Source organism: Thunnus maccoyii, chromosome 17, assembly GCF_910596095.1.
Source record: "Thunnus maccoyii chromosome 17, fThuMac1.1, whole genome shotgun sequence".
NCBI lineage: Eukaryota > Metazoa > Chordata > Actinopteri > Scombriformes > Scombridae > Thunnus > Thunnus maccoyii.
This window is the reverse complement of record NC_056549.1, coordinates 5274128-5296755: the sequence shown is the minus strand read 5'-3', so window position 1 is coordinate 5296755 and position 22628 is coordinate 5274128. Positions and strand designations below refer to the sequence as shown.

Below are 22628 nucleotides of genomic sequence, written 5' to 3'. Positions count from 1 at the left end.
TGTTGATCACAAAATTATTGAGGGATAAGAAAGAAATTTCATTTTTCCCCTGATTTTTAGAATCAAATAAAACTTGTGACTTGCTCAGACCAGAGTCAGTCTGCTCTATAAAGCGCTCTCACAGCCAGATAATCTCTTGGTGTTTGTGATAAACCTGACGTGTGTGTGCTCTCGGTGTACCTGCTGGCTCTGGTGGAGCAGGTAGTTGTCCTGGTGGATGTGGAAGGAGGCGATTGTGGTCGAAGCATCAGAGTTCACCCTGATGGTGAGGTCAAAGTCGTGAGACCTGCCCAGAGCTGCAAACGTGGACAAAGCCTGCAAAGCCACGACTGTGTCCTGAGAGAGAGAGGAAACAAGAGTAACACGCACTGAATATCCGATTCAACCTCACACATCTGCTCTTACATATTCTGTTAGCTTTAAAACATTCTGTTAAAGTTCAGGCGCTGATTGATTTTTGCTTTGAAAGTTCCTGCTGATTTCCTGTTTATGAGTCTTTTGCCTGACAACACCTCTAAGATTTAAATGTTGCTTTACTGAATTACAATCTTCGGTTTTCTTGTTGCATCTGTACATAAAGCTTGCATGCATGTTTGTGCATGCATGCGTGCTGAGGGGTTAATTGCCCTTTAGTCACCACATACTCAGACGGCCACAGTATCCATCTGATGTGACTCAAAGCCACAGTTTACTGCTCAAGTGACACGAATGGGAATTTCTCCAGTTTCATCAGAAGTTACTTTTTTTTTTTTGATTGTCTGTAACTTTAGATAGAGGCTTCAGGGCTTTAAAGGTAAGTTTGTTTTGTTTTTTGTCTTTGTCTAAGTTGCACATGTACATTATTAAGACAAAGGTGACATGAAGTGAACATTTCTGCAGAGAAAGCAGCAGAGGGAACATTTGATGGAAGTTATGCTGCATAAAAAAAGTTGAGGTAAACAATGCAAGATTCAAAAGGCTTTGCAAATGTCTCATGCAAGGCTGGACTGCCAATTTGACAAAGTGGGGAAATGCCCAAAGGCCCCAAAAAGCCTTACTCCATATCATCTGGGGCCATATAGTTTCATTAATTGAAAATTTGTTATAAATTTGCTGCACTGAAGTACAACATGAACTCTGACTGGTTCTCTAGCCTCCATCTTGTGGTCCTGGTCTCTGTGGGGGATTTATATTGAGCTCATTTGTTGTAAAGCTGTGTTTTATGAAACTGCACACAGGCCGTATTATTCCATCATAGGAGTACTGTAAGGCAGCAACCAACTATTATTTTTATTATGAATATATCTGACAGTTATTCTTTTTAATAAGCTGTTGATGGTTCAGTGAATAAAAAGTCAGAAAACAGTGAAAATGCTGATCATTATTCATTGAAGCCCAAGTGAACATATCAACATGATTTGTTTTTTCTGACCAACAGTCAAAGATGTTGAGTTTACAATCAGGGAAAATTACTGAAATGATTAATTAATTATCAGACATGTTGCCAATTAATGTTCTGCCAATTGACTACTTGATTAATCAGCTTATTTCAGATCTACAGTACTACCATGTATAGTGGTAGTCAGTAGGGGCCCAACACCAAACTTTTGTCCTGCGGCCCCATAGAAGGTCAATCCGGCCATCGTCTTTACATGTTTGTTTGGCCTCAAGAATTTAAGACAAATGAAATTTTAAAACCCAAACATACGATAAAGTAAGTATGATTTTCTTTATAACATCCTTCTTAATGTATTCCTAACCCGAACCTTATCCTAACCCTAACCAAATTAGTTTTAAAATTGACTAAAGTAGTTGACTTTTGTAGTTTAAAGGACCCGTGTGTAGGGTTTAGTGACATCTAGTGGTGAGATTGCAGATTGCAACCAATTGAATACCCCTCCTCTCACCCTCCCCCCATGTAGATATAAAAGCTTCATTCTAAGGTAACAAAAATACAACAATTCTTATTTTAAGGTGATTATACAATAATTAAAACATACTTATGAATGTTATATTCCATTTCTGCCAACTAACCCCCCTAAATCTTCTAGAGTTTTTAAGATGTGACCTGAGTGCTTCCGAATCCTCCGTTGTAGTTCCGCTGTTGGCTGAGCCACTTCATTAGGCTGAGACCCTCTGCGACGTGGCCCAGCTGGTGCTGAGAGAGCAGCAGGTAGGACACCATCTCGATGTCTGCAGAGCGAGGCTGCCACGACGCAGAGATGCCGCCATCCTGGGACGACCACATCGGCACGCCATCTGCTCACAGAGGAGAGTCAGAGAAGAGACGCACATTGTTAAAAATATTAATCATTTGGCATATTACAAAAGAAAGAGACATGTGGCTTTTAGTGATTCAGTGTCTTCAGTAAACCCTGCACACAAACAGGAATGCAAAAACGACAAAATGTGGTTATAGAGGAAGTTTTATGTTGGAACTATTTCTTGATGACGAACAGTTAATCTATCCGATTGCCTGGAAATCTAATAGTGACAACAAAACCCCAGGAAATCTCTGCTCCTGGCTGATCTTAAGTAACAAATAGTTCCTACATATAACTCCCCATTAAACCAGAAACCAGAAGAGATGTTGGCAGGTATATTTACAGAGCTTTGTAAGCTTGTTGTGCTAGTAACAGAACCTCTCGACTTTGTGCTGAGGTTCTTTGAGAAATTTACAGTGTAATACAAAGTTAAGAGGTTGTGATATGTAGCACAACAAGCTACTGAAGCTGTAAACAGAACCGCGTTCCTGCACATGCTCAGTGGCGTCTGCCTTACACAGAACTACTCTCCGGAGACTGAAAATGTGATCGCTGTTATTTGTCTTTGAAGCTGTTTCTAAACAAACTAACGTGACCAAACTCTTCGTAATGAAGGAACATGTCACCAAGTGCAGCGTTGTGGCTCACTGATATGTTTTTAATAGTTTTTGGACAATAACGGAGGCCTATGGCACAGAAGAATAAGATATATCAGGCTTTGGATACACACACAATACTTGTTAGTAGATCAGTTTATTATCGGTTTGGCGCTACACATGAGATTTGTTGACAATAAGACAAATATAGAAAATTGTCAGCCATATCCCATTAGGTAGACTAATTGCTTCTTGGCTGTTGCTCTGTACTTAACACACAGACATCAGACAGATCCATCTCACTTTTGGAAAGAAAGCATATTTCCTAACATTTAGAAGTATTCCTTTAATCTTTCGAACTCTGGGGTGTTTTTGCTCATTTCTTCATTTTTATTCTTCCAGCAGAGTCACTATATATGTAACCCAGGCCTGCTATTTATTATGTTTTTCAGGACAAGTTGGGCTATTTAGAAATGCCATAATTTTGCATGTGAGTAGTAATATACATACATACATAGAAAAGAAAAATGTTGTAATTTTTTGTTTTCTTTATGTCCAGAAGATTTCAATACACAACAAATATCCACATATGAATGGATACAGGAGATTGTCAGTGTTCCAGGGGTATAAAAATCATGTTTTTGGGACATTCTTGTGTATTGATAGAGCCAAACAAACAAACAGAAACCCCAGTTTTCATTGATTTGATCACTCTGATTGTTTTACTGATTGTAATTGTTCTGTAACAGCAAGGATCAATATGTTTAGGGACATCATTGTGATTGATATCAAGTTGTGATGAACATGAACATGTTGTAATACACAGACATCAGACATTTTTATCTCACTTTTGGAAAGAAAGTGTATTTCCCAAAAATGTTGAACAACTCTTTTAAACTACAGAGACAAAAATAAAGTTGTTCACCTGTTTCACACACACGAACACACACACACACACACACACAGCTGTTATCGTACCTCTCATGTCAGCTCGTCCGATCAGCTCGCTGAGTGCCGTGTTGGCGCTGGAGCTGCCGGACAGAGCCAGAGCGTAGGTGAGCAGGCTGAGGCTGTAGTTGCTGGAGATGCCCAGAGCCAGGCGGGTCTCCAGGAACATCAGGGCTGCAGACACCTGGCTCCCATACACAGCCTGACAGACAGAGAAGAGGGCAGCAACGTTTCAGACATCAGTTCAGCTCGATGGCATTTATGAGATCAGATTATAAAGACACAGCGCGATGAGGCAAGATCTTTGGACACATTAGTTTCTCCAGATTTTCCTATTTATATTTTTACAGACTGCTCATTAAAACGAAAGTTTATTGATCCCTGTGGGGGAAACAGATATCCAAGAGACAGAGAGCCAATATCAAGTTAGATAACTCCATTCTGGCTCTCGGGAAGGAAATATCGGTCAGTCGGTCCACCACTTTGGTCCAGACTGAAATATACAACAACTATTTGATGGATTACAATAACATTTTGTCCCAACATTCATGTTCCCCACACAATGAATTAAACAAATTCTGGTCATCCTCTAACTTTTCCTCCAGAACCATCATCTGGTCCAACATGTCCAATACTTTGGTTTATGACCAAATACGTGCAGAACTAATGACATTTCCATCAACCTCAGCTGTACTTTGTGTTTAGTGCTAATTAGCAAATGTTAACATGCTAACAGTAAGTATTACGACAGTTGCACATGTTTTTTCTTCAGGCTCCTTGCTTCAGCACATTCAATTGAGATAAAGTAATAGATCCTACATTAAAGCACCAAGTCTCAGCTTTAATTTGAGTAGGTTTACATCAGTATAGACAGAACTGTGTGGGAGATGAAGCCCTTTTAACACATAGAGCCCAAAGTTTAGGGGTTCAAACAAGACTTGGCACTTTAATGTAGTATCCATTACTTTTTTTTAAATTGAATGTGCTGAAGCACAGAGCCTGTCTGGACTGTATTTGCAGCCAGAGGTATACAGTGTAAATCAGCTATGGACTAAAGATACTGTAAGAATCACCCATATTAATATATAGATAAATGCAAACAGCTGTACCAACATTCCTGCTTTAACCACATTAAAGGTCTTTCTATGCAGATTTAAATGCATCTAATGGTTGTAGAGTCTTTCATTTAAATTGTTTATGTACATTTTAAGCATTATTACATTATTGCTTTGCGCCAAGTATTTAGTTTGCTCTTGTTTCCAAAATCACCAAACCGGTGAAATACTGTGTTATGCTTATCACACAGAGGGCAAAGAAAGAATTTCAATGTCAGAAAATACCAAACTGTCAGAGTTTTGCTTGCACAATAGTGATTGTGCTATTTATCATCCTTCACCATCCTGCTGCCAGAAATACTCACTGGAACACCAAATCTGTATTAATCCGCAGATGAAAATTGTCCCCAACAGCTTTTTCCTCCTTTTTGAATAACATTTTTCCGCAAACTCCAGCGTCCAGCTGTTGTAGGAAATTGCTGAGCCTTTTTTTTTTTTTTTTTTTTAAATGAAACTATATTTTTGTGAGCTGTTTTAAAAGATTGTCAGTAGGAACCAATGGGCTTTGAGCAGAGAGCCACAGACAGAGGAGGGAAGTCAGAAAGTAAAGTGTTAGTTTTGGTCTTTTATACTATTTATATGTCATAAGTAAAAACAGAATATTGACTTTAAGGTGAATTTTTCTTCCCATCTGTGTTTATTGCCTCTCACCCTGATGTCATTGTCCTCCAGCAGAGCGATGAGGACATATGCTGTGAGGGAAACGGGGCCGTCCAGGCCTCCTTGGAGCTCTGTGTGGATGACGCGGCCGGGCTCCTCGAACCTACCGTCGGCCCCCTGCTGGGCTCCTAACCAGGCTGCCGCTCTGTGCAGCACATGGGCGTCGATGCTGATGAAAGGCTGCGCCTGCAGGAAACACCTCAGCACAAAGGCAGAGAGCCTGCAGAGAGGAGAGACAGACACATAGACATCCTGAGATAATTAGAAATAAAGTAGCTGCTCTTAAAAATCTGATGTAAGATAGTTTAATTTTAAAATGAGTAATCTCCACAAAATATTACTTCATCTGCACGTGGCTGCAAAAAAGTTTGCATTTTAAGTCACCTGCATACATGACGCATCATTATCTAACAGCCATTAGACACTTGATATCAACAAGTAATGTTTCAGAAGAGCTTGGGAAAAACAAAACAAAATGTGGGAAAACTTAAACCAGAAACACAAAAAACAGATTTATTATCCTCGGTGAAAACAAACCAGGTGCTTCCAGATGAGTCCTGGTCTCCGAACGCACTGAAGGATCCGTCGACTCGCTGGTAGGACAGCTCTCTCTCATAACCTGACGAGCAGAGGTTACACACCATGCATGTCATCTCCTGAGTTAATGTTTGTATTTGTACAGATATTTTTAACATGAGTAATGAAGTCAAAACAAAACCATCAACACAGAGAAAAATAACATTTTGTCCACCTCAGTGCAACAGTCAGCACAGAGAAGGTCAAACATCAGGGTCAAGTAACAATAAGCAAAACACATTTTTGAGTGAAGATTTAACTAATCTTGAGCCACACAGATATTTTTAACATGAATAATGATATCATAACAAAACCATAAACACACAGAAAAATAATATTTTTTCCACCTCATTGCACATCAGTCTGCACAGACAAGCTCAAACATCCAAGTAACAATAAGCAAAACACATTTTTGAGTGATGATTTAACTAATCATGAGTCTCTTTCCTTCCCGTCAGAGATGATTCAGAGTTATTAATAACACCTCATGAACATTATCTGATATATTTGAATGATGTAAGCTACCTTTCATCATGTAAGCTGTGGCTGTTTCCGTGGTGTCCTGGTTGGCCTGTCCGGTAGCGCTCAGATACCGGAGGACGTAGATGTTTGGTGCAAAATTGATCATGTTCTGTTCCCCACAGCCATGAGGCATCTGGATGAGAGAATCCAGGCCGCTGATGGATGGACCGAGGATGTCCCCTTCATCGCCGTGGAAACCAGACAAATAAGACGTGATGAGTAATGTTTACTGTTAACCGAGCCAACCTAAACAGACACATCGCATCAGTCTGGGTGGAGAAGCTGCGAATTAAAAGACGATTCACTGTTTTCGCAGCAGATTAATAATGAGGTCATGTTTCCGCCGATCACATGACGAAGTACAACCAGCTGCTTCATCACAACTTTCCCCCTCACTGCTGACACAACACTTAACCTTTCACTTCAGTAAAACACTGAATCTTCTTGTTATGAATATTTTTCCATGTTCGACACCTGAACGTACAGGAAAGTATGACCTCAGCGTGCTGCTGGATGTTGTTCCGTGTTGAACTCTTCACAGCACCTTGTTACATGGAAAAGTACCACTTTAACTTAACTTTAACTGCACCGCTCGCTGTTTGCACATATGTTTTCCATAGACCCTAAAACATAAAGAACTACCTCTGGTTATTATAATCCATGTTGTATAGCACATGTTTCTGACATACTGGAGTCCATATGTGTGATATACGGTCTGTCCAGTTTTGTACCCATTACAACTTCTAAGTCTACATCTATTATTATGATTGTTTACATCCACAGCTAACAGTTTTGTTTTATTTTTGTCATTTCCTCTCTACGGCTGACATCTCTACAAACCACATATTTGTCAAAATAATCTTTCATTTACATGAATCTATTCAAACTACCTTAAAATTAGCTCAAAATTATGTTGTGAGATTGTGATAGAAAACCTTAATTGTTTAATTGCTTTAATGCTAAAATAATGAGACAGAAACTTGCAAGTACGACAGACCACACCTGACGACATCTACCTGTGATGTTGGGTAATTTTTTAAGTTCAACAGACTTAAACCTTTCAACAGATAGAAGAGAGATATAAAGATTTTCCTCCAATGAAAATCTAATGTGGACTTGTTTTTAGGCTCAAGAGTCCCCAAATAAGAAAATATGGACCCATAAAGACATGTTAACAAGGGCGTCCACATACTTTTGGCTATATAAAGGACTTTAAATAAATTAAATTAAAAGTATTCTATCAGTAATGCACTTTATTGGAAAGGAAATGAGCCTTTTAATAGATTTAGAAATAATTTACCATGCATGAAGTAATCTTGAACTGCCAAATTGGGTACAAACTGAAGGTAATTAGTTAGTATTTCACTTGATATTGATTATCTGTAATTTCATTGACAGATATTGTACAGAAACTTTAAACAGGCTGATGTATAATCCATTTTTTCTTCTGAAAAATCTAAATTAAAGTTGTACATATCAGATAAGTCCCTTGAAGGAACAGTTGTAATTTTGTAAATACGTTTTGGCCAAATTAAAGAAGTTATTGTGCGAAACATGAAAATGAAAAAAAGATTATTTGTTTTTTATGTTGTTACAACCAATTAAACTCAAATTAGAAACTAAATTGAAACATTCAGTGGTCTTATCATCAGGCTGGTGGCAAAGGAGTTGAATTTTGCTTCTTTTCTTTTTTTTTGCATTCATTGTACATACAGTCAGTCCTAATTCAGCTTTAATAGATTTCCACAGAACTCTGCTGTTCTGTTGTTTTACAGGAATAAGACCTTAGGTAATGCCCTCGGGCTGAATCTGTTTTCTGGTAGGTCATGACTCAAGGTTTTCCTTGTTGTATTTACATACCGACAGTTTTCACTGAAACCCTCTCGCTGCCCACCACAACATCTGCTGGGAAGGTGAATGTGACGTTTCTGGAAAGGCTCAACTGCGAGGATGAAACCTCAAACAGCAGCGAGGTGGAGAAAGACTGTTCAAGGCCTTCAGCCTGCACAATCAGCCGTGAAGAATGGAAACACAACACACAAACAAACCTGGTGACTAATATTTCTGGGAAAGGCAGAGCTGTAAATCAGGATCAACATTTCTTGGGTTACAGTGGAGCAGCAGATGAGAGTCGGTTGCATTAGAAGAGTTTCCTTTCTGACATGCTTTGTGTTTGTTTTGGAGAAGCAGTAGATTGACAGATGCTACGATAAACAGAAGATGACAGATTCAGACCTCACAGTCGATTAGGTTTTGTTTAGCAAGACGTTGAAACTCTGACATGTCACCTCACAAGCTCTTTCACTTTCAATTAAAAGCATGGGAGTTGGACTCTGCTGCAAGTGAGAGTGGTTCAAAGTATGTTTATCTGAACTGCTCTATCACCTTTACTAGTGCATCCTTGCATATCTCCGGACCAACTTCAGACCTCATTGCATTCGTTGCCATGGACACTACACTGCTGTTACATGATTGGACATTTCGCATCACTCTGGAAACCTTCTTTTTTTTTTGCAACAAGTCCTCCAAATTAAACAACCAAATACATTGTTTGACCATGTGACTCCAGAACGACACATAGGAGCATTTTCTACTCTGGCGCCCCTATCGGCAGTAATTGGCAGGACAACATCATTTGTCTGTGCTTTCCAAATCTGTTACTCATCACTGTTAAGAAATAATTATGTTTTATGATGTGACAACGCTGTGGTTAAGGTCTGGTTAGGTTTTGGCATAAAAACCACTTCTTTAGTTCAGAGAAAGCTCATGGTTTGGGATAAAATAATCACTTCGTTAAGGTTGGAGAAACATGTGGTGTGGTTTAAAGATACTAACCATAGGTTATTATAGGTTAGTCATAAAGTTAGGGGACGATCATAATTCCGCGTTTTATAAAACTGTCCTGACTTGCAGATGGAAACAGGAAACGGACAGCGGTCTCCTGTGACAAAGTCCACTGTTGGGTTAATGGCTCCATCCAGCCCTCCTCTGAATGACGAAATCTGTCCACATATATATATATACATCATCCGAACCGCACCACTGCTGCAGGTCACAATTACTACGCCCGTTGGATGGATGTAACTATATGTAACTATATGTTGTTTTAGGGCGACTGATATTACAACCTATTGTGTCATTTTTCTTGGGACGAAAATTCTCTTTTTGTGTGTGTAGGTGTATTTATTTCATTTTATTTCTGTCTTGTTTTGTCTTGACTGTATGTATGTTGGTAGTGAGGAATGGGGTGGTGGATGGGTTGTGCCTCATGCTATTTATGTTTTTGTATGTACTTGTTCGAAACAAAATTATTTAAAAAAAGAGGGAAAAAAAGCAGAAAAAGCATGGGAGTTAATGGAAATCAACATTTCAACATAAAACACTAATGCATTCTCATACGTGCTCAGGACCACCTCTATGAAATCAAAGGGGTCACAAGATGATTAACATGACTATAATTTGTTCATCATTTAGTCCAATTTTTCAACTCCTCCATTGTAACCTCATTATCTAAAGCTCCCTGATAACAACCCTCTCTGTGTGATTTTCTCACAGCACCTTGACGAGCACCGTCGTGCGGACCAAGTCAGACGCCACCGTCGACATGGCTTTCACAGATATGGGGATCTCTCCGAGGACCAGCGGCTTGATGGGAATGAGGACGGACGCTCCGCTCTGGCTCCTCACAGACACATGACGAACACTGGGCATGGAGAGCTCCTCATTGTCCGGAAAGACAAACTCGAAGGTCTCGCTCTCTGCAACAATCAGCATGACCTGACAACAAAGACAACAGAATGAATCCGCCCAGATCACGTTATACAGACACAAAGAGTGTGGAAGGAAACAAAAGGAGCATGTTGTTGTAACCAAATATGAAATTAAAACACAACAGCTCTCTGAGAGTTTGATGAGATCTTTTATGAAACTTTTATGTGTTGAAGGACTTAAAGATTAAAGAGGACCAGGGCCATGTCTTTATCGTGTGACAGTTGTACAAAATGTTACAACCGCTGATGCCACATTGGGTTATTGCAACTTGACACCTAAAATAAACCCACTAACCCTGTGAACCACTTTCATTCCACAACCTGCACCTGTAATCCAACACCTGTTATATTCTGCTGTTGGTACACAGTGACATATGTCACACTCTCAGATTCAACTGACCGATTTAAGGAGATATTTCCTGGAACATCACTTTTATCCTTCTTTTATATTCTGTTTTCATGAGCTACATTATGACACATGGATTAACAGCAACCAAAGAACTGCTGCAGTCCACCTTTTTCCATTTTTAATAAGGAAAAATACGAATATAGAAATCACTAAAGTGTTTGCCTGAATTGGTAACACTACAGCAACAGAATCAGGAAGTGACACAAGCACAGGGTGCTGAAATAAAACACCTGATGTTTTGAATTTTGCTCAAGTAGGTTCCTGGGTGCTCTAAGTGCTCAATCACGCAAGCATTTAACCAATATTTTGCCTTATTAACACCATTAAATCCAGGAGAAAATTAAGCTTTCTTGGCACACTCGGTCCATCCATCCCTGCTGTGTAAAGAGAAGAAGAAAGGTGCTCACGTCCAGGTCCTGTGGGAGGTAGTTGAACAGAATGACCTCCAGCAAAAGCTCCTCTCCTCGGATGATGAAGGCCGGCAGATTCAAGGAAAGGAAGAAATCCTGGAACACTGTGAGCTGCAGGAAGGTCACATGGAAACTGCTAAAAAAAAAAAACACTCTACACACATCCTAACCAAACGACATGCAATGCCAATAACAAGGCTAATACCAACAACAGAAAACAATAATGCAAAGAATTTAAAGGGTTAAAAACACTTGAAATAGAGGGAGAAGGGAGTAAAATAATACTGAAACAACACTAAATATAGATATGAAAATTCATGTAAAAAAGCATGGACAAAATGGGGAAAAGGGAGGTTTGTCAAAGTATTGAGTATTATTCTGTCTTTGAAGGAAGTCATTGAAGTGATGTAGATACCTCTACAGGTTGCTCTACGATGCCCAGACCAAGGTTCTCAGACATGACAAAGGCAGTGGCTGACCAAGTGGTGATGCTGTCTGGTACAGTCAGTTTTATCTCTTGTGTGTCTGAATTACTGCAAAAAAGTAATATTATAAAAAAAGAAGAAGAAAACCACAATGTGTCCAAAATGATGTGATGATTGATGTGTTTACACAAGAAAAATGTCAGTTTTATGATCAAATGATTGCAGAGAACAAACAGTTCCCCACAGCTTAATTAACCGCCCCAAATATATTATTGTCTGCAACTGGTCAAATGTGGTACAAGATTTAATGCAAACTGCCTGTTTTTGGTTTACTGACATAGAGGTTTTTAGTATAACTTTGTTTTTATGTTCTTCTTCTGGATCTGGACGTCACAGCAGTATAAACACAAGCAAACCGCAAATTATGTGCCATAGCACACAAACTGAAAAGCACAAATTGGGGCAAGGCAGGAGGGCAAACTTCCCAATGAAAGCTTGATTCAGCCACAATCTTTTATCCCTGTTGTTCCTTCAGGAGCCACTGATCTGAAAATATGTCTGGCTCGAATATAATGTAATATCTTGGATCCCCTCTTTATATTGTATAATGCCAGTTTTGGAAATTGTTGTGTTACCTGTTTTTAAATTGATTTGTATATATATGTATATGAAGCAAAATTGAAACCTTTAATTGTTTTGAGGTGAAGAAGTATTAGAATAAATATCAGTATTATCAGCGTACAGTGTGATTTTGCAGTTAATACAGTGTAATTAAAGTACCAACCAGTGGTTTTACCTGTTTTACTCCACTGATTTGATTTGAAGTGTTATAAACTTGACGAGCTACTGACTCCATAAAAAGTAAAACAAAGTCAATACATTTTTCCATGTGGCTAATTTCACTAATTACTCCCATTTTAAAAGTTATGTTCCATTTCCAAATGCATAGATTTATAATGGAAATTGTGGCGATGTCTTTGCTTGAATCAAGTTGTGGTTGTATGCTAGCACATCATTTCCACTCAGACTTCTCTCTCTTTACCAAAGTATGCATTTTCTGGCTCCAGTGGTAAATTCCCGGCTCCAAAAAAATGTCCCCTCAGAAAACCTTGGGTGATGTCACAGACCCTTTGATGTCTTTATATAGACTATGTGGGCAGCACATCATCCTCCATTATACTGAAACATATGTGCTACTGTGCTTCCCCCTAAATCTCTAACAATGAATTACACCCTGGACTTCACCAAGACAGTATATCCTGTCTTAAAGAGTAACTTAATGCTTCCTGAAAATCTTGTTTTGTTGATGTACAGATGTACTTCAGGACATAGTGACATCACTGTTGGGTGTTTTTACAGGTACAACAAAGCACACATCTAATCACTGATGTCGGCTGTGGTCAGAGGTGAAACAAGCTAGAAACTTTCAACCAGAGAGGGCAATAAAACACTGGGTTTCTGTCTGCTGTTTAGCTACTCTTTAAGTTGACTTTTAAAACAAAATGGTCCAGAGTGAATCTTCAAAAACCAGCAATATGGTAATTATTGTATGGGTTGGTGTTTTTATGCTGTTTCACCCTGTGTTGGTATCCATCCAAATCCACGTCTCTGGAAAGTTCCAGCGCTCTCGTGGCTCCTGTTCTTGCTCCATATGTAGACTATCTGTCAGGGAGAAGGCATGAATTCCCTCCCCTGCTGTGGAGAAGATGAGTGTCAGTTATGTTAGCATCGCATAGTCAGAATATTCAAAACAGTTAAATAACTTTTGATTAATTTTTAAAACTTACGAAATTCAGGCCTCAGCCGATGCTCCGACATGTGCAAACTGGCATCAGTCAGCGCCACGAGATTACACATCTGGGCAAAAACATGGAGGATAGAAAACACATTTCACTCAACATTTGGCTGGAACACTTATAACCCAAACAGCCCAAACAGTATAAATACTACTGAAATTAAATGAGGACAAAACACAAGTCATTGTAATTGGTGCAGAATCAAAGCAAGACAGAGTTCTATTTGGTCTTAAAACTCTGGAAAAAATAGGTTCACTCAGAAGCAAAATGTCAGGGTGTCACCATAGATCATGACTAAAGTTTTAGAGAGCACTTTGACGATAGCAAGACGGTATTTTTCCACCTAAAAAATATTGCTAAAGCCAGACCTGAAATTTCTTCATGCACTTGTTTTCTCTCGTCTTGACTATTAAGTGCTCTTTAACTGGACTTAAGAAATCATTGAACAGACTTCAGCTCGTACAAAATGCAGCTGCCAGGTTCAACTAAAACATGCAAAAAAAGAGCACATCACACCCATATTAGCATCTTTACTCTGGCTCCCTGTCACTTTTAGAATGAATTTAAAAATTGTATTGCTAGTTTACAAGGCCCTGAATGGTTTCGCACCTCCATACATGTAGCCACTGCCTAAAGTCACTGAACACGACAGCACTAAAAGAACCAGCAGTTAAGACAAATAAGTGTGGAGAGGCAGCTTTTTCTTATTATAGACCAAAACTGTGGAACAACTCATAAATATCTGACATGCAACTTCCTTTCAGAAACATCTCAAGACCTCCCTTTTTAATCTTGCTTAGTAGCCTGTTTAAACTTTTATTTCCTTACCTATTTTATTGAATCTTACTGAAATATCTGTTTTATTTCTGTTATTATGAATTCATCTACTCATATTTACTCACCTTTTATTTATTTTTATTTATGTCTTGTCTTTTTTCTATTTTTTTTCAGCTTCTTTTTCTTTGTCTTCTTTTGTTTGTTTTGTCTCATATCAGCGTTTCATGTATATCATTTCATGCAAAGATCATTTTTGCAAACTGTTATGAGCAAATTAAAACATTTCATGAAATTACTGATAGAAATGATGGATAAACCTACAAAAAGAAGACCAAGTTATAATAAATCCGAGCATCCTGCTGCTTTTACCACTTACCACAATAATTTCTGTGAATGCTTTCCTCAGCATGCAGCAGAAGGAATTTATTATCATCATTTCTACGCTGTATTTAAGGGAATATACTGTTTAAGTTCTCAGTCATAGAGAAAATGGAGTAGCAAGTGGTCACAACTTTAAGAGGTTTCTGACACAACTATACAGTTGACATACAGTAATGAAGGACATGGGGTATCTGTCATTTAATACTTGAATAAAATGTTAAATGGAGTCTGGAAAAGGAATATTCTGTGCATGTAACATCCTCATTGTGTCTATGAAGAAAACAAATATTTATGTACCAGCAATGACCCTGTATGATGAAAATACACTACAAATTACAGTTAAAATATCCAAAAACAGAAAAAAAGTAAAAGCAAGACAGAGAGTTCAAAAAGAGTTTAAAATGCTTGAGTAAAAAGGAACTTCATACAGCATTTTAGAGACAGAAAAAACAGATATCTCTCTGGGGAGGCTGACCATGAAGATGGAGTATGGATCTCCCATTGTCAACGAGTCAGAGTAGGCGTCCGCCTTGGAAACGCTGTACTCCTCCATCTCCTTCAGTACCTGTGAAAGCAACACCAACATCCTCAGATCTGCTAGTGTCACATCACACAAAGACCAACAAAGCAGCCTGGGACACAAAAAGAACACTTATTGTTTAAAACCTGTTTGACTGAGCTGGGACAAAACAGTTCATGGTGCCTCAGTTCATAATGAACTGATACTGGGGTGTGGGCGGCTGATAGGGTTTCATAGGTGTACCTGGAGGGGATGTTGTTTCGGGAAAAATGTGAAGGTGGCAGACATATAGCAGGAAAACTGTCACTAACGGAAAATATTAAACTGGAGAGGACCGCAGGGAGTTATGGAAGCTTCTTCTTCACAGCTCATAGGATGGACTGTTGTAAATGGCAAAGCGCATTATATGACCATCAAGTAGCTTTACAAAACAGTGTGACTGTTTAAACATGTGGGCTCCTAGATTTATCTCTTTGACTGAGGGTCAGATTGAAGTCACAGCGAGCTGCTTCACTTTCAGTGTGAAACAAAATAGTAGCGAGTTAATTTAAAAAATAATAAGCATAATTAAAAAGTTATTTCTCTATTCTACGAAAGCAAAGAGGAAGCTCTTGAAAACTTTGGGTTTTGACAAAATTTAACAGTTCAGGCTTTGCCTCAGCAATTGTTCTCACCGTCTCCTTGGTGATGTCATTGTGTGACCCCGCCCACTGTGTTGCCTTGTCGACCACCAGGATCCCGACCAGAGAGCTGGGCTCCGCCACCTTGACCTTCAGTGTGACCTCTTCAGCCGGCCTCCTCGTGAGCTCACTCCAGCTCAGAGACACCTGTCGATCGCAGATCAGTCAGTCGTTTATCATCATGACATCACACAGAGGCAAAACCACTGTTACATCAGGCAAAGAGGCCATCAGGGGTTCCTCTTGAAGACTGGTTTGCAGATGTGGTACATGTTGACATCCTTGTATTTTTGGCTAAAACACTGTCAAACTGTTCAAAATTAAGCCATCAAAACAACAGCATGACAAAGGAAAAGCTTCAAAAGACGAGTATGTGTTTACCTTCCAATTGATCCCCTAATTAGCGATGTTGTCCATGAAAACAGAGTTGTATTGCCAACATTCTCTCCACAATGTAATTAGATCCTGACTGTGTTGTCTTTTGTGATATTTTTAGTCACTACTTAATGGTTAATGGTCATTTATATACTGTTATGATGTCGGTTGTTAAACAGGGTCAAATTATTTTTTTAATTAAGCAAAAATCAAAACCACTCAAGACAATAAATCACCTGGTTTTGTAAAGTTTGGGTGATGGGCAGCTGGATCACATCGTTGATGATCTCTCCATTTGGATGCACACAGTAGACGATGATGCAGGCGAGAGGAGCCCAGGTGATTTCTGGGACCAGAGTTAGATCACCAGAGCTTTTTCCAGCAGAAACTATCTGACCTCTGGACTTCACCTTCACACACAGAAAACAGGCGTAAGGCCTCACTGAAATTTATGTTTAAAATGGTAGATTAAGGAGGGTCACCTTACATCACTGTATCATATCCTATCTTTCCAGCTTACTAATTGTTCTATAAGCTTATCTCTTTTATAGTTTTATACTGCTGCATTAATTGATTTGTAGCTACTAGGGGGGCAGAAAACTCCAAGATAACCTAACAGACATAATAACACCACAAGTTAGTTAAAACACAGTATTTTTCCAAATGTAATATGTAATTTGTTATACAAGTTGTAAATTAGACAACATAAAACAGTTTGAAACAGTACGAACAGCAGTGTAAAAATAAATCATGCAAATCTAGTCTAACTAATATAGAAATATCTTATTCATTCCACACTATAAGTAACTGTAAATGAACAAAAGGGTAAATTAATTAAATGCAATATATTGTTAATAAATGAAGGCACTTACCATGTAGTGAATCTCAGTCATTGGAAAATTCCTCTCAATGTGCAGCAGGAAGGATGAACCAACCTGAAGGAAGAGAAAATAGGATATTGTGAAGTGAGTATTTCAGTTTATGTAGATCATTGATTTCCACAAAGCTCATGGACAGGACTTTCTGGCACACATTGTACTTTGTTTCTTATGTTCCACGTGATTACCTCTGGAGGTCTAGAGGGTTTCTGGATCTGCAGGTAGGAGTGACTAGGTGATGTGTAGCTTCTATAGAGCTGTAGAGTGTTTTGGCTATCCTCAAAAGAAGCCTGAAAACAACATAACAAAACAGATAAATATGTGAAAGAGAAATTTTTTTCTTCTGGCAGATGCCAAACTTTCTTTGACATCTGCAGGTAATTTAAGGTTGTCTTTTTTTCTTTTTCCACCTCCCACCTACACTGATCAGTTACAGATCGCTGAATAGTTCAAAATTACCAATTACCTAACATAGTAACATTACCCATTAGGATGTCCTGATCATGCTTTTTTGCACTAGTAGTTATATTTTCCAAATAATAAGCTTATATTAATCAATTAAAAAATAGCCTTGATTGGTCCTGATATCTATTGGCTCAGGACATCCAGAAATCTGTAAACATGGTTTTTACTTTTTGTTTACTTCTATGCAGACGATACACTGCTTTACGTTATAATGTATATCGTCAAGATGAAGACTCAAGAATCAAGAAATTCCGCATCGAATGTAATCACTGTTTTGGGATGTACTGTTATGGCGGTTAGTATACAACACAATAAAGTATTTTGCTGTTTTTGCAATTAGAAATAATGTGGAAAGTGTACCAAAAAGCTGCTGCCAGTTTTCCACATTATGAGTACAATACTTTCCTGGGGATTGACTACTTTAATATTTCCGTCTGTTCTATCAAGAATTGCATTGTGGGAGAGACATTAAGTCCACCTCATTTGTCATTTTTGTAGTACAAAAGTACTTGTCTTAAAGTGTTTCTTACATCAATAGTGAGTGTAGCAGTTTCATTCATGAGCTGGATGTAGAGGGGTATGACTCCATCTGGAGCAAGAGGAAACTCCATGTCTTGGGCTGCTGTCTCCTCTGGACTGGGATGCACAATTTCCGAAGGATCTGACATGTTCTGTCGACGTGGGACCATTTCTTCCATCTTGTCCATTTTCCAACTCCATGGACTTTGCTTTTGCTGCATCACTGACACTTTAACGGTCTTCCGTTGATCCTCCAGTGACAACGGCTGATTGTTGTATGTGGATATTTTTAGCTACAAAATGAGGAAACATTTCATAAATTGCTTTCAGATTGAATTTTTGTGAAGAAATATAGAGCACTGTGTGAAATCTACTGTGTATCTACTGGCTCTGGTCTTTATGTAGCACTCTATTTGATAAGTTAAGTCATTCTGAATGTGAAACTGAGTGGTGAACCTTTTCTACTTTGCACTGAGAACTAGTCTTGGTGGCAAAGATGGAATGAAGTTTTATGATATCGAAAAGGTATCCATCTTAAGGAGGCATTTTTCTTTCTGTAATCATTCCTCCTGTTCATACTGAACATTAGAAGATCCCTTCATGATGCACTTACAATGTAAGTGATGGGGGACAAAATCCACAGTCCTCCTTCTGTGTAAAAATGTATTTAAAAGTTTATTTGAAGATAACATGAAGCTTCACCCATCCAAATGAGTCAAATCGAGTAGATATTTTTCAGAGTTACAGTCTTTTTAGTGCTAAATTCCATCTTTTTGTTATAATCCCTCCACTGCAGCTCAACAGGAAATACTGTGAGACACAAAGAGAAAAGTTTTTACCAAAAAGACTGTAACATATCCACTTTATTTGACTAACTCAGACTGCTGAAGCCTCATACTATCTTAAGATCAACTTTTAAAGACATTTTTGCTCAAAATGAGGACTGTGGATTTTGGCCTCATTCATTTACATGGTAAGCGCATTTGGAGAGGATCTGCTAATGGTCAGTATGAACAGGAGGAATGAATACAGCCAGCAAAACCTGTTTCATTGTTTATTTGGGCACCTGACTGTTGTTTTAAGACATTCCTGCAAAAATGTGAACCTGTCCTTTAATGTATGACTTGCATGGAATTAGTTGTATAGAGCCCTCATCATGAGTATATAGCACTCTGTACATTTGAGGTATTCTGGTTCTGATACCATCTACTTGCTGATATATACTACATGTATATTTTGCCCTTGCAATTTCTTCTTGTAGTTTTTTTTTCTCATATTTCCCTTGCATTGTTGTCTTGTACATGTGAATAAGTTTGGAATATTGTGATTACAAACTGCTTGGCCCATTTTTAAATTGCCTGTAGTGCCTTTTTCTACCTTAAACAGCTACATTGTGCCATATGTGATTTTGGGAAAATGTTCTTATCTAACATCCCTAGAGGGCCCTATTGTATGATGTGAACCAATTGTCTATAATATTGGTAGATTTATTATGTATGTTTACGATTGTAAGAGCTCAGTATTCCATTTGTTTTTATATTGGATGAGCTCATTGACCTTAATTTATATGCATATTTTCCCGAGTGAAAGCAGATAGTCTTTATATGTGCAGTGTTGTTTGCATGATGCTTTTTGTCTGTATTTCGCCTGATGAAGGTCTGAGGACCGAAAGTCATGTTATTAGTGAGTTCAAGTGATGAACAGTATGTGGGATTCTTTGGTTTTCTTTTCATGGCAAAGAGAGAAGCAAAGTGTTGCTCATTATAGCATTTTGTCTGAAATTACCTTTTGTTTGCTTGTTTGATTGATTATTTATAGAGGGCAATGCACTGACATTTTGAAAACATCAATGAAATATGCCAGGGTCAGCGAATATTACTTCTGACGTACCAACACAACCAAAACAGACAAAAGAAATAAAAAAAAACCATACTAAATATAGTAAATAAGTTTTAATAAGAGAGGAGCGTGTACGATGTGCATCAGAATACTTTGTTCTGACAATAAAATCAAACAATGAAAAACATCATGAACAAATTAGGGCAAATCTATAAAAGATGTTGCTTGCCTTACCCTGGCAGCGAAGTTCAAAGAAGGCCTTAGTACTTTGGGATAGCCATCAAAGGAAAGTTTATATCTATGTTTTGCCAAAGAAACCGTTGCTGTACTGTTATATGTGAGACCTGAAAGATGAGAAGCATTCACAGTGAAGTCAAGAACACACATATCTTATTAATATTCGACCTCCACTGCACTGCAAGCATCATTAATACTTTGATTTAAATAGCTATATGACTAATGATATTGACAGTAACTGAACAAATTAAATAACAATTAAATAACAGAGCAAAACTTAAAGTCTAATGGACGACTTGCGTCCCCCAGAGGCTGCAGTGTTCATTACACTCCGCAGTAAGAAAGAATTGGACAGAAACAATATACTGATGTTTTAACTATTCTTACAGCCTCAACAGTAGTGCTAAAATTATAAAGTTTGTCCAGATTGTGGCGTTGGACAAAGGTCATAGTGTCATTAAAATCAGAAGGGTTCATCCTCCTGGAGGCAGGAATGTGAGCAGCAGCTTTAAGTGCAATCTGCCTGATAGATTTTGAAATTTCCTGTGCACACATGGAAATCAGGGCCTAGAGGAAAAATCAAGATGCTAACAAAATTAGTGCGATTTATTATCTGGAAACCATGAATATCTGCAATAAATTTCATGGCAGTCTGGAAAATAGTTGTCCAGACATCACTGTCTTTAAGCTCTTAAATTATTTGGATTTTCTATTCTCTGTAAATTGCATTTTCCACCATGAAGGTCTAAATGTTGTTTCCAAGCTTTCTCCATCCTGCCAGGAATATAGTTCAGTTTGCAAAATAATGAATCCTTGTTCATTAAATTTATGACCCAAAAGAAGTCAAATGTGAAAATACTGAAGCTTAAAAAATCCACCAACAATTTGTTTTTGTACTGTAGAATGTAAACAGTGTCTTCTATGGCAGTTACAGCCTTGGATAAAGCAGACCCATAATGTGAATTACAATGGTTAATAAACTCTAATTGTCACCAATAAATAAACTTTATTATGGAACACACAATGTACTGGACTGATTACTGTTATATTTATCAATACAAAGGCCAATACATAAGTGTAGCCAGGAGGTGATGTTATCAAGATAAAAACCGATTACCTGTGAGATGTTCAGTCACATGAACCACAATCATTAGAAATTCATCATCCATGAATCCATCATTGAAGACCATTTCTAGAGCTCTTCTGCTCATTGGATGGTAGTCGGGAATGTCAAACATGAAGTCTGCGGTGCCGTCAATCTAAAGCAAAGCAACACTAATGTCATTAAGGATATTTTTCATTGTTAATCTGTTGATTATATTTTTTCAGATTTCAGAAATTATGATAAATGTCCATCGCAAGTTACCGGATGCCATTATAAACTTCAAAATTCTTATCTTGTCTCACCAACAGTACAAAAAGTAATTGATTTGTACTGACATAGAATGTTAAAAATAGTAAATTCTCAAATTTGAGAAGCTATAACCAGCAAATGTTTTGTACTTTTACTTGAAAAATTACTTAAATACTTGATTTACTAATCTTACACATATTCATAATATATATTTGGACAAAAACTTAAACAAAACATATTTACATAGGAAACATGATAACACAAATACAGTTGTTATTTAGTTTATTTAGTGACTTTTAAGCTCAAGATAATGTGTAAACACCATGTTGCCTGAATGAATTCTGGTGTTAACCAATAATCAGATAATAATCAATATATGTGTCTGTTTGCTTCCAAATCAGGAGCTTTAAGTGGGTCTACACACCTCTTTGTTTTCATCGTAAGCCTCTTCAATACCATGAAAATGATGCAGAAACGTTATATTCATGAGTCCCTGAACAGGTTTCCCGTACATGTACCTGAGGTTGAAAACACAATAATCCTAAATAATCCTCAAATTTAATTCACAAGATTATTAATACACAAACATGTAAAAGAAAGAATTTGAATTGCATTGTATATGTAATAAAGTATGTGTGAAAAGCAGAATATTACTGAGAAAAGAGGTTCTCACTTTGCTTTGACGGAGCCCCACAAAGTGTCCTGATGATAAATGACATTCGGAGCTTCAATCATAACCTCAAACTTTGGCAGAACTGCAAACAAACACACAAAGCATCGATTTTAGAGCTGCTGTACTTAAGTTCTTTGAGAAACTTACAACGTAGTACAAAGTCAAGAGGTTGTAATATGTAGCACAACAAGCTAGTGAAGCTGAAAACAGAACTGCATTCTTGCACATGCTCAGTGGCGTCTGCCTTACACAGAACTACTCTCCAGAGACTGAAACATGACCACTGTTATTAGTCTTTGGAGCCGTTTCTAAACAAAATAACGTGACCAAACTCTTCATAATGAAGGATCATGTCACACAGTGCAGCGGTGTGGCTCACTGACATGTTTTTAATGTGTTTTTGGACAACAACGGAGGTCTATGGCACAGAGGAATAAGATATATCAGGCTTTGGATGCAC

General features: G+C 38.0%; 1 protein-coding gene across 1 annotated transcript in view; it reads right to left on the bottom strand.

The window, feature by feature from the left end:
- Positions 1–22628, bottom strand: part of cd109 (CD109 molecule) — a 34434-nt gene that overhangs the window by 5476 nt on the left and 6330 nt on the right. Inside the window, exons 7-28 of the mRNA XM_042391455.1 lie at positions 22169–22250; positions 21920–22013; positions 21259–21400; positions 20139–20248; positions 18077–18358; positions 17270–17371; positions 17076–17138; positions 16440–16613; positions 15823–15975; positions 15104–15193; positions 13462–13531; positions 13252–13369; positions 11665–11782; positions 11247–11360; positions 10219–10437; positions 8521–8662; positions 6664–6840; positions 6100–6181; positions 5554–5782; positions 3818–3989; positions 2048–2238; positions 181–336 (exon numbers count right to left, since the gene is read on the bottom strand). Of these exons, the coding sequence (XP_042247389.1) occupies positions 181–336; positions 2048–2238; positions 3818–3989; positions 5554–5782; positions 6100–6181; positions 6664–6840; positions 8521–8662; positions 10219–10437; positions 11247–11360; positions 11665–11782; positions 13252–13369; positions 13462–13531; positions 15104–15193; positions 15823–15975; positions 16440–16613; positions 17076–17138; positions 17270–17371; positions 18077–18358; positions 20139–20248; positions 21259–21400; positions 21920–22013; positions 22169–22250 (3080 nt within the window). The remainder of the gene's footprint in view (positions 1–180; positions 337–2047; positions 2239–3817; positions 3990–5553; positions 5783–6099; positions 6182–6663; positions 6841–8520; positions 8663–10218; positions 10438–11246; positions 11361–11664; positions 11783–13251; positions 13370–13461; positions 13532–15103; positions 15194–15822; positions 15976–16439; positions 16614–17075; positions 17139–17269; positions 17372–18076; positions 18359–20138; positions 20249–21258; positions 21401–21919; positions 22014–22168; positions 22251–22628) is intronic.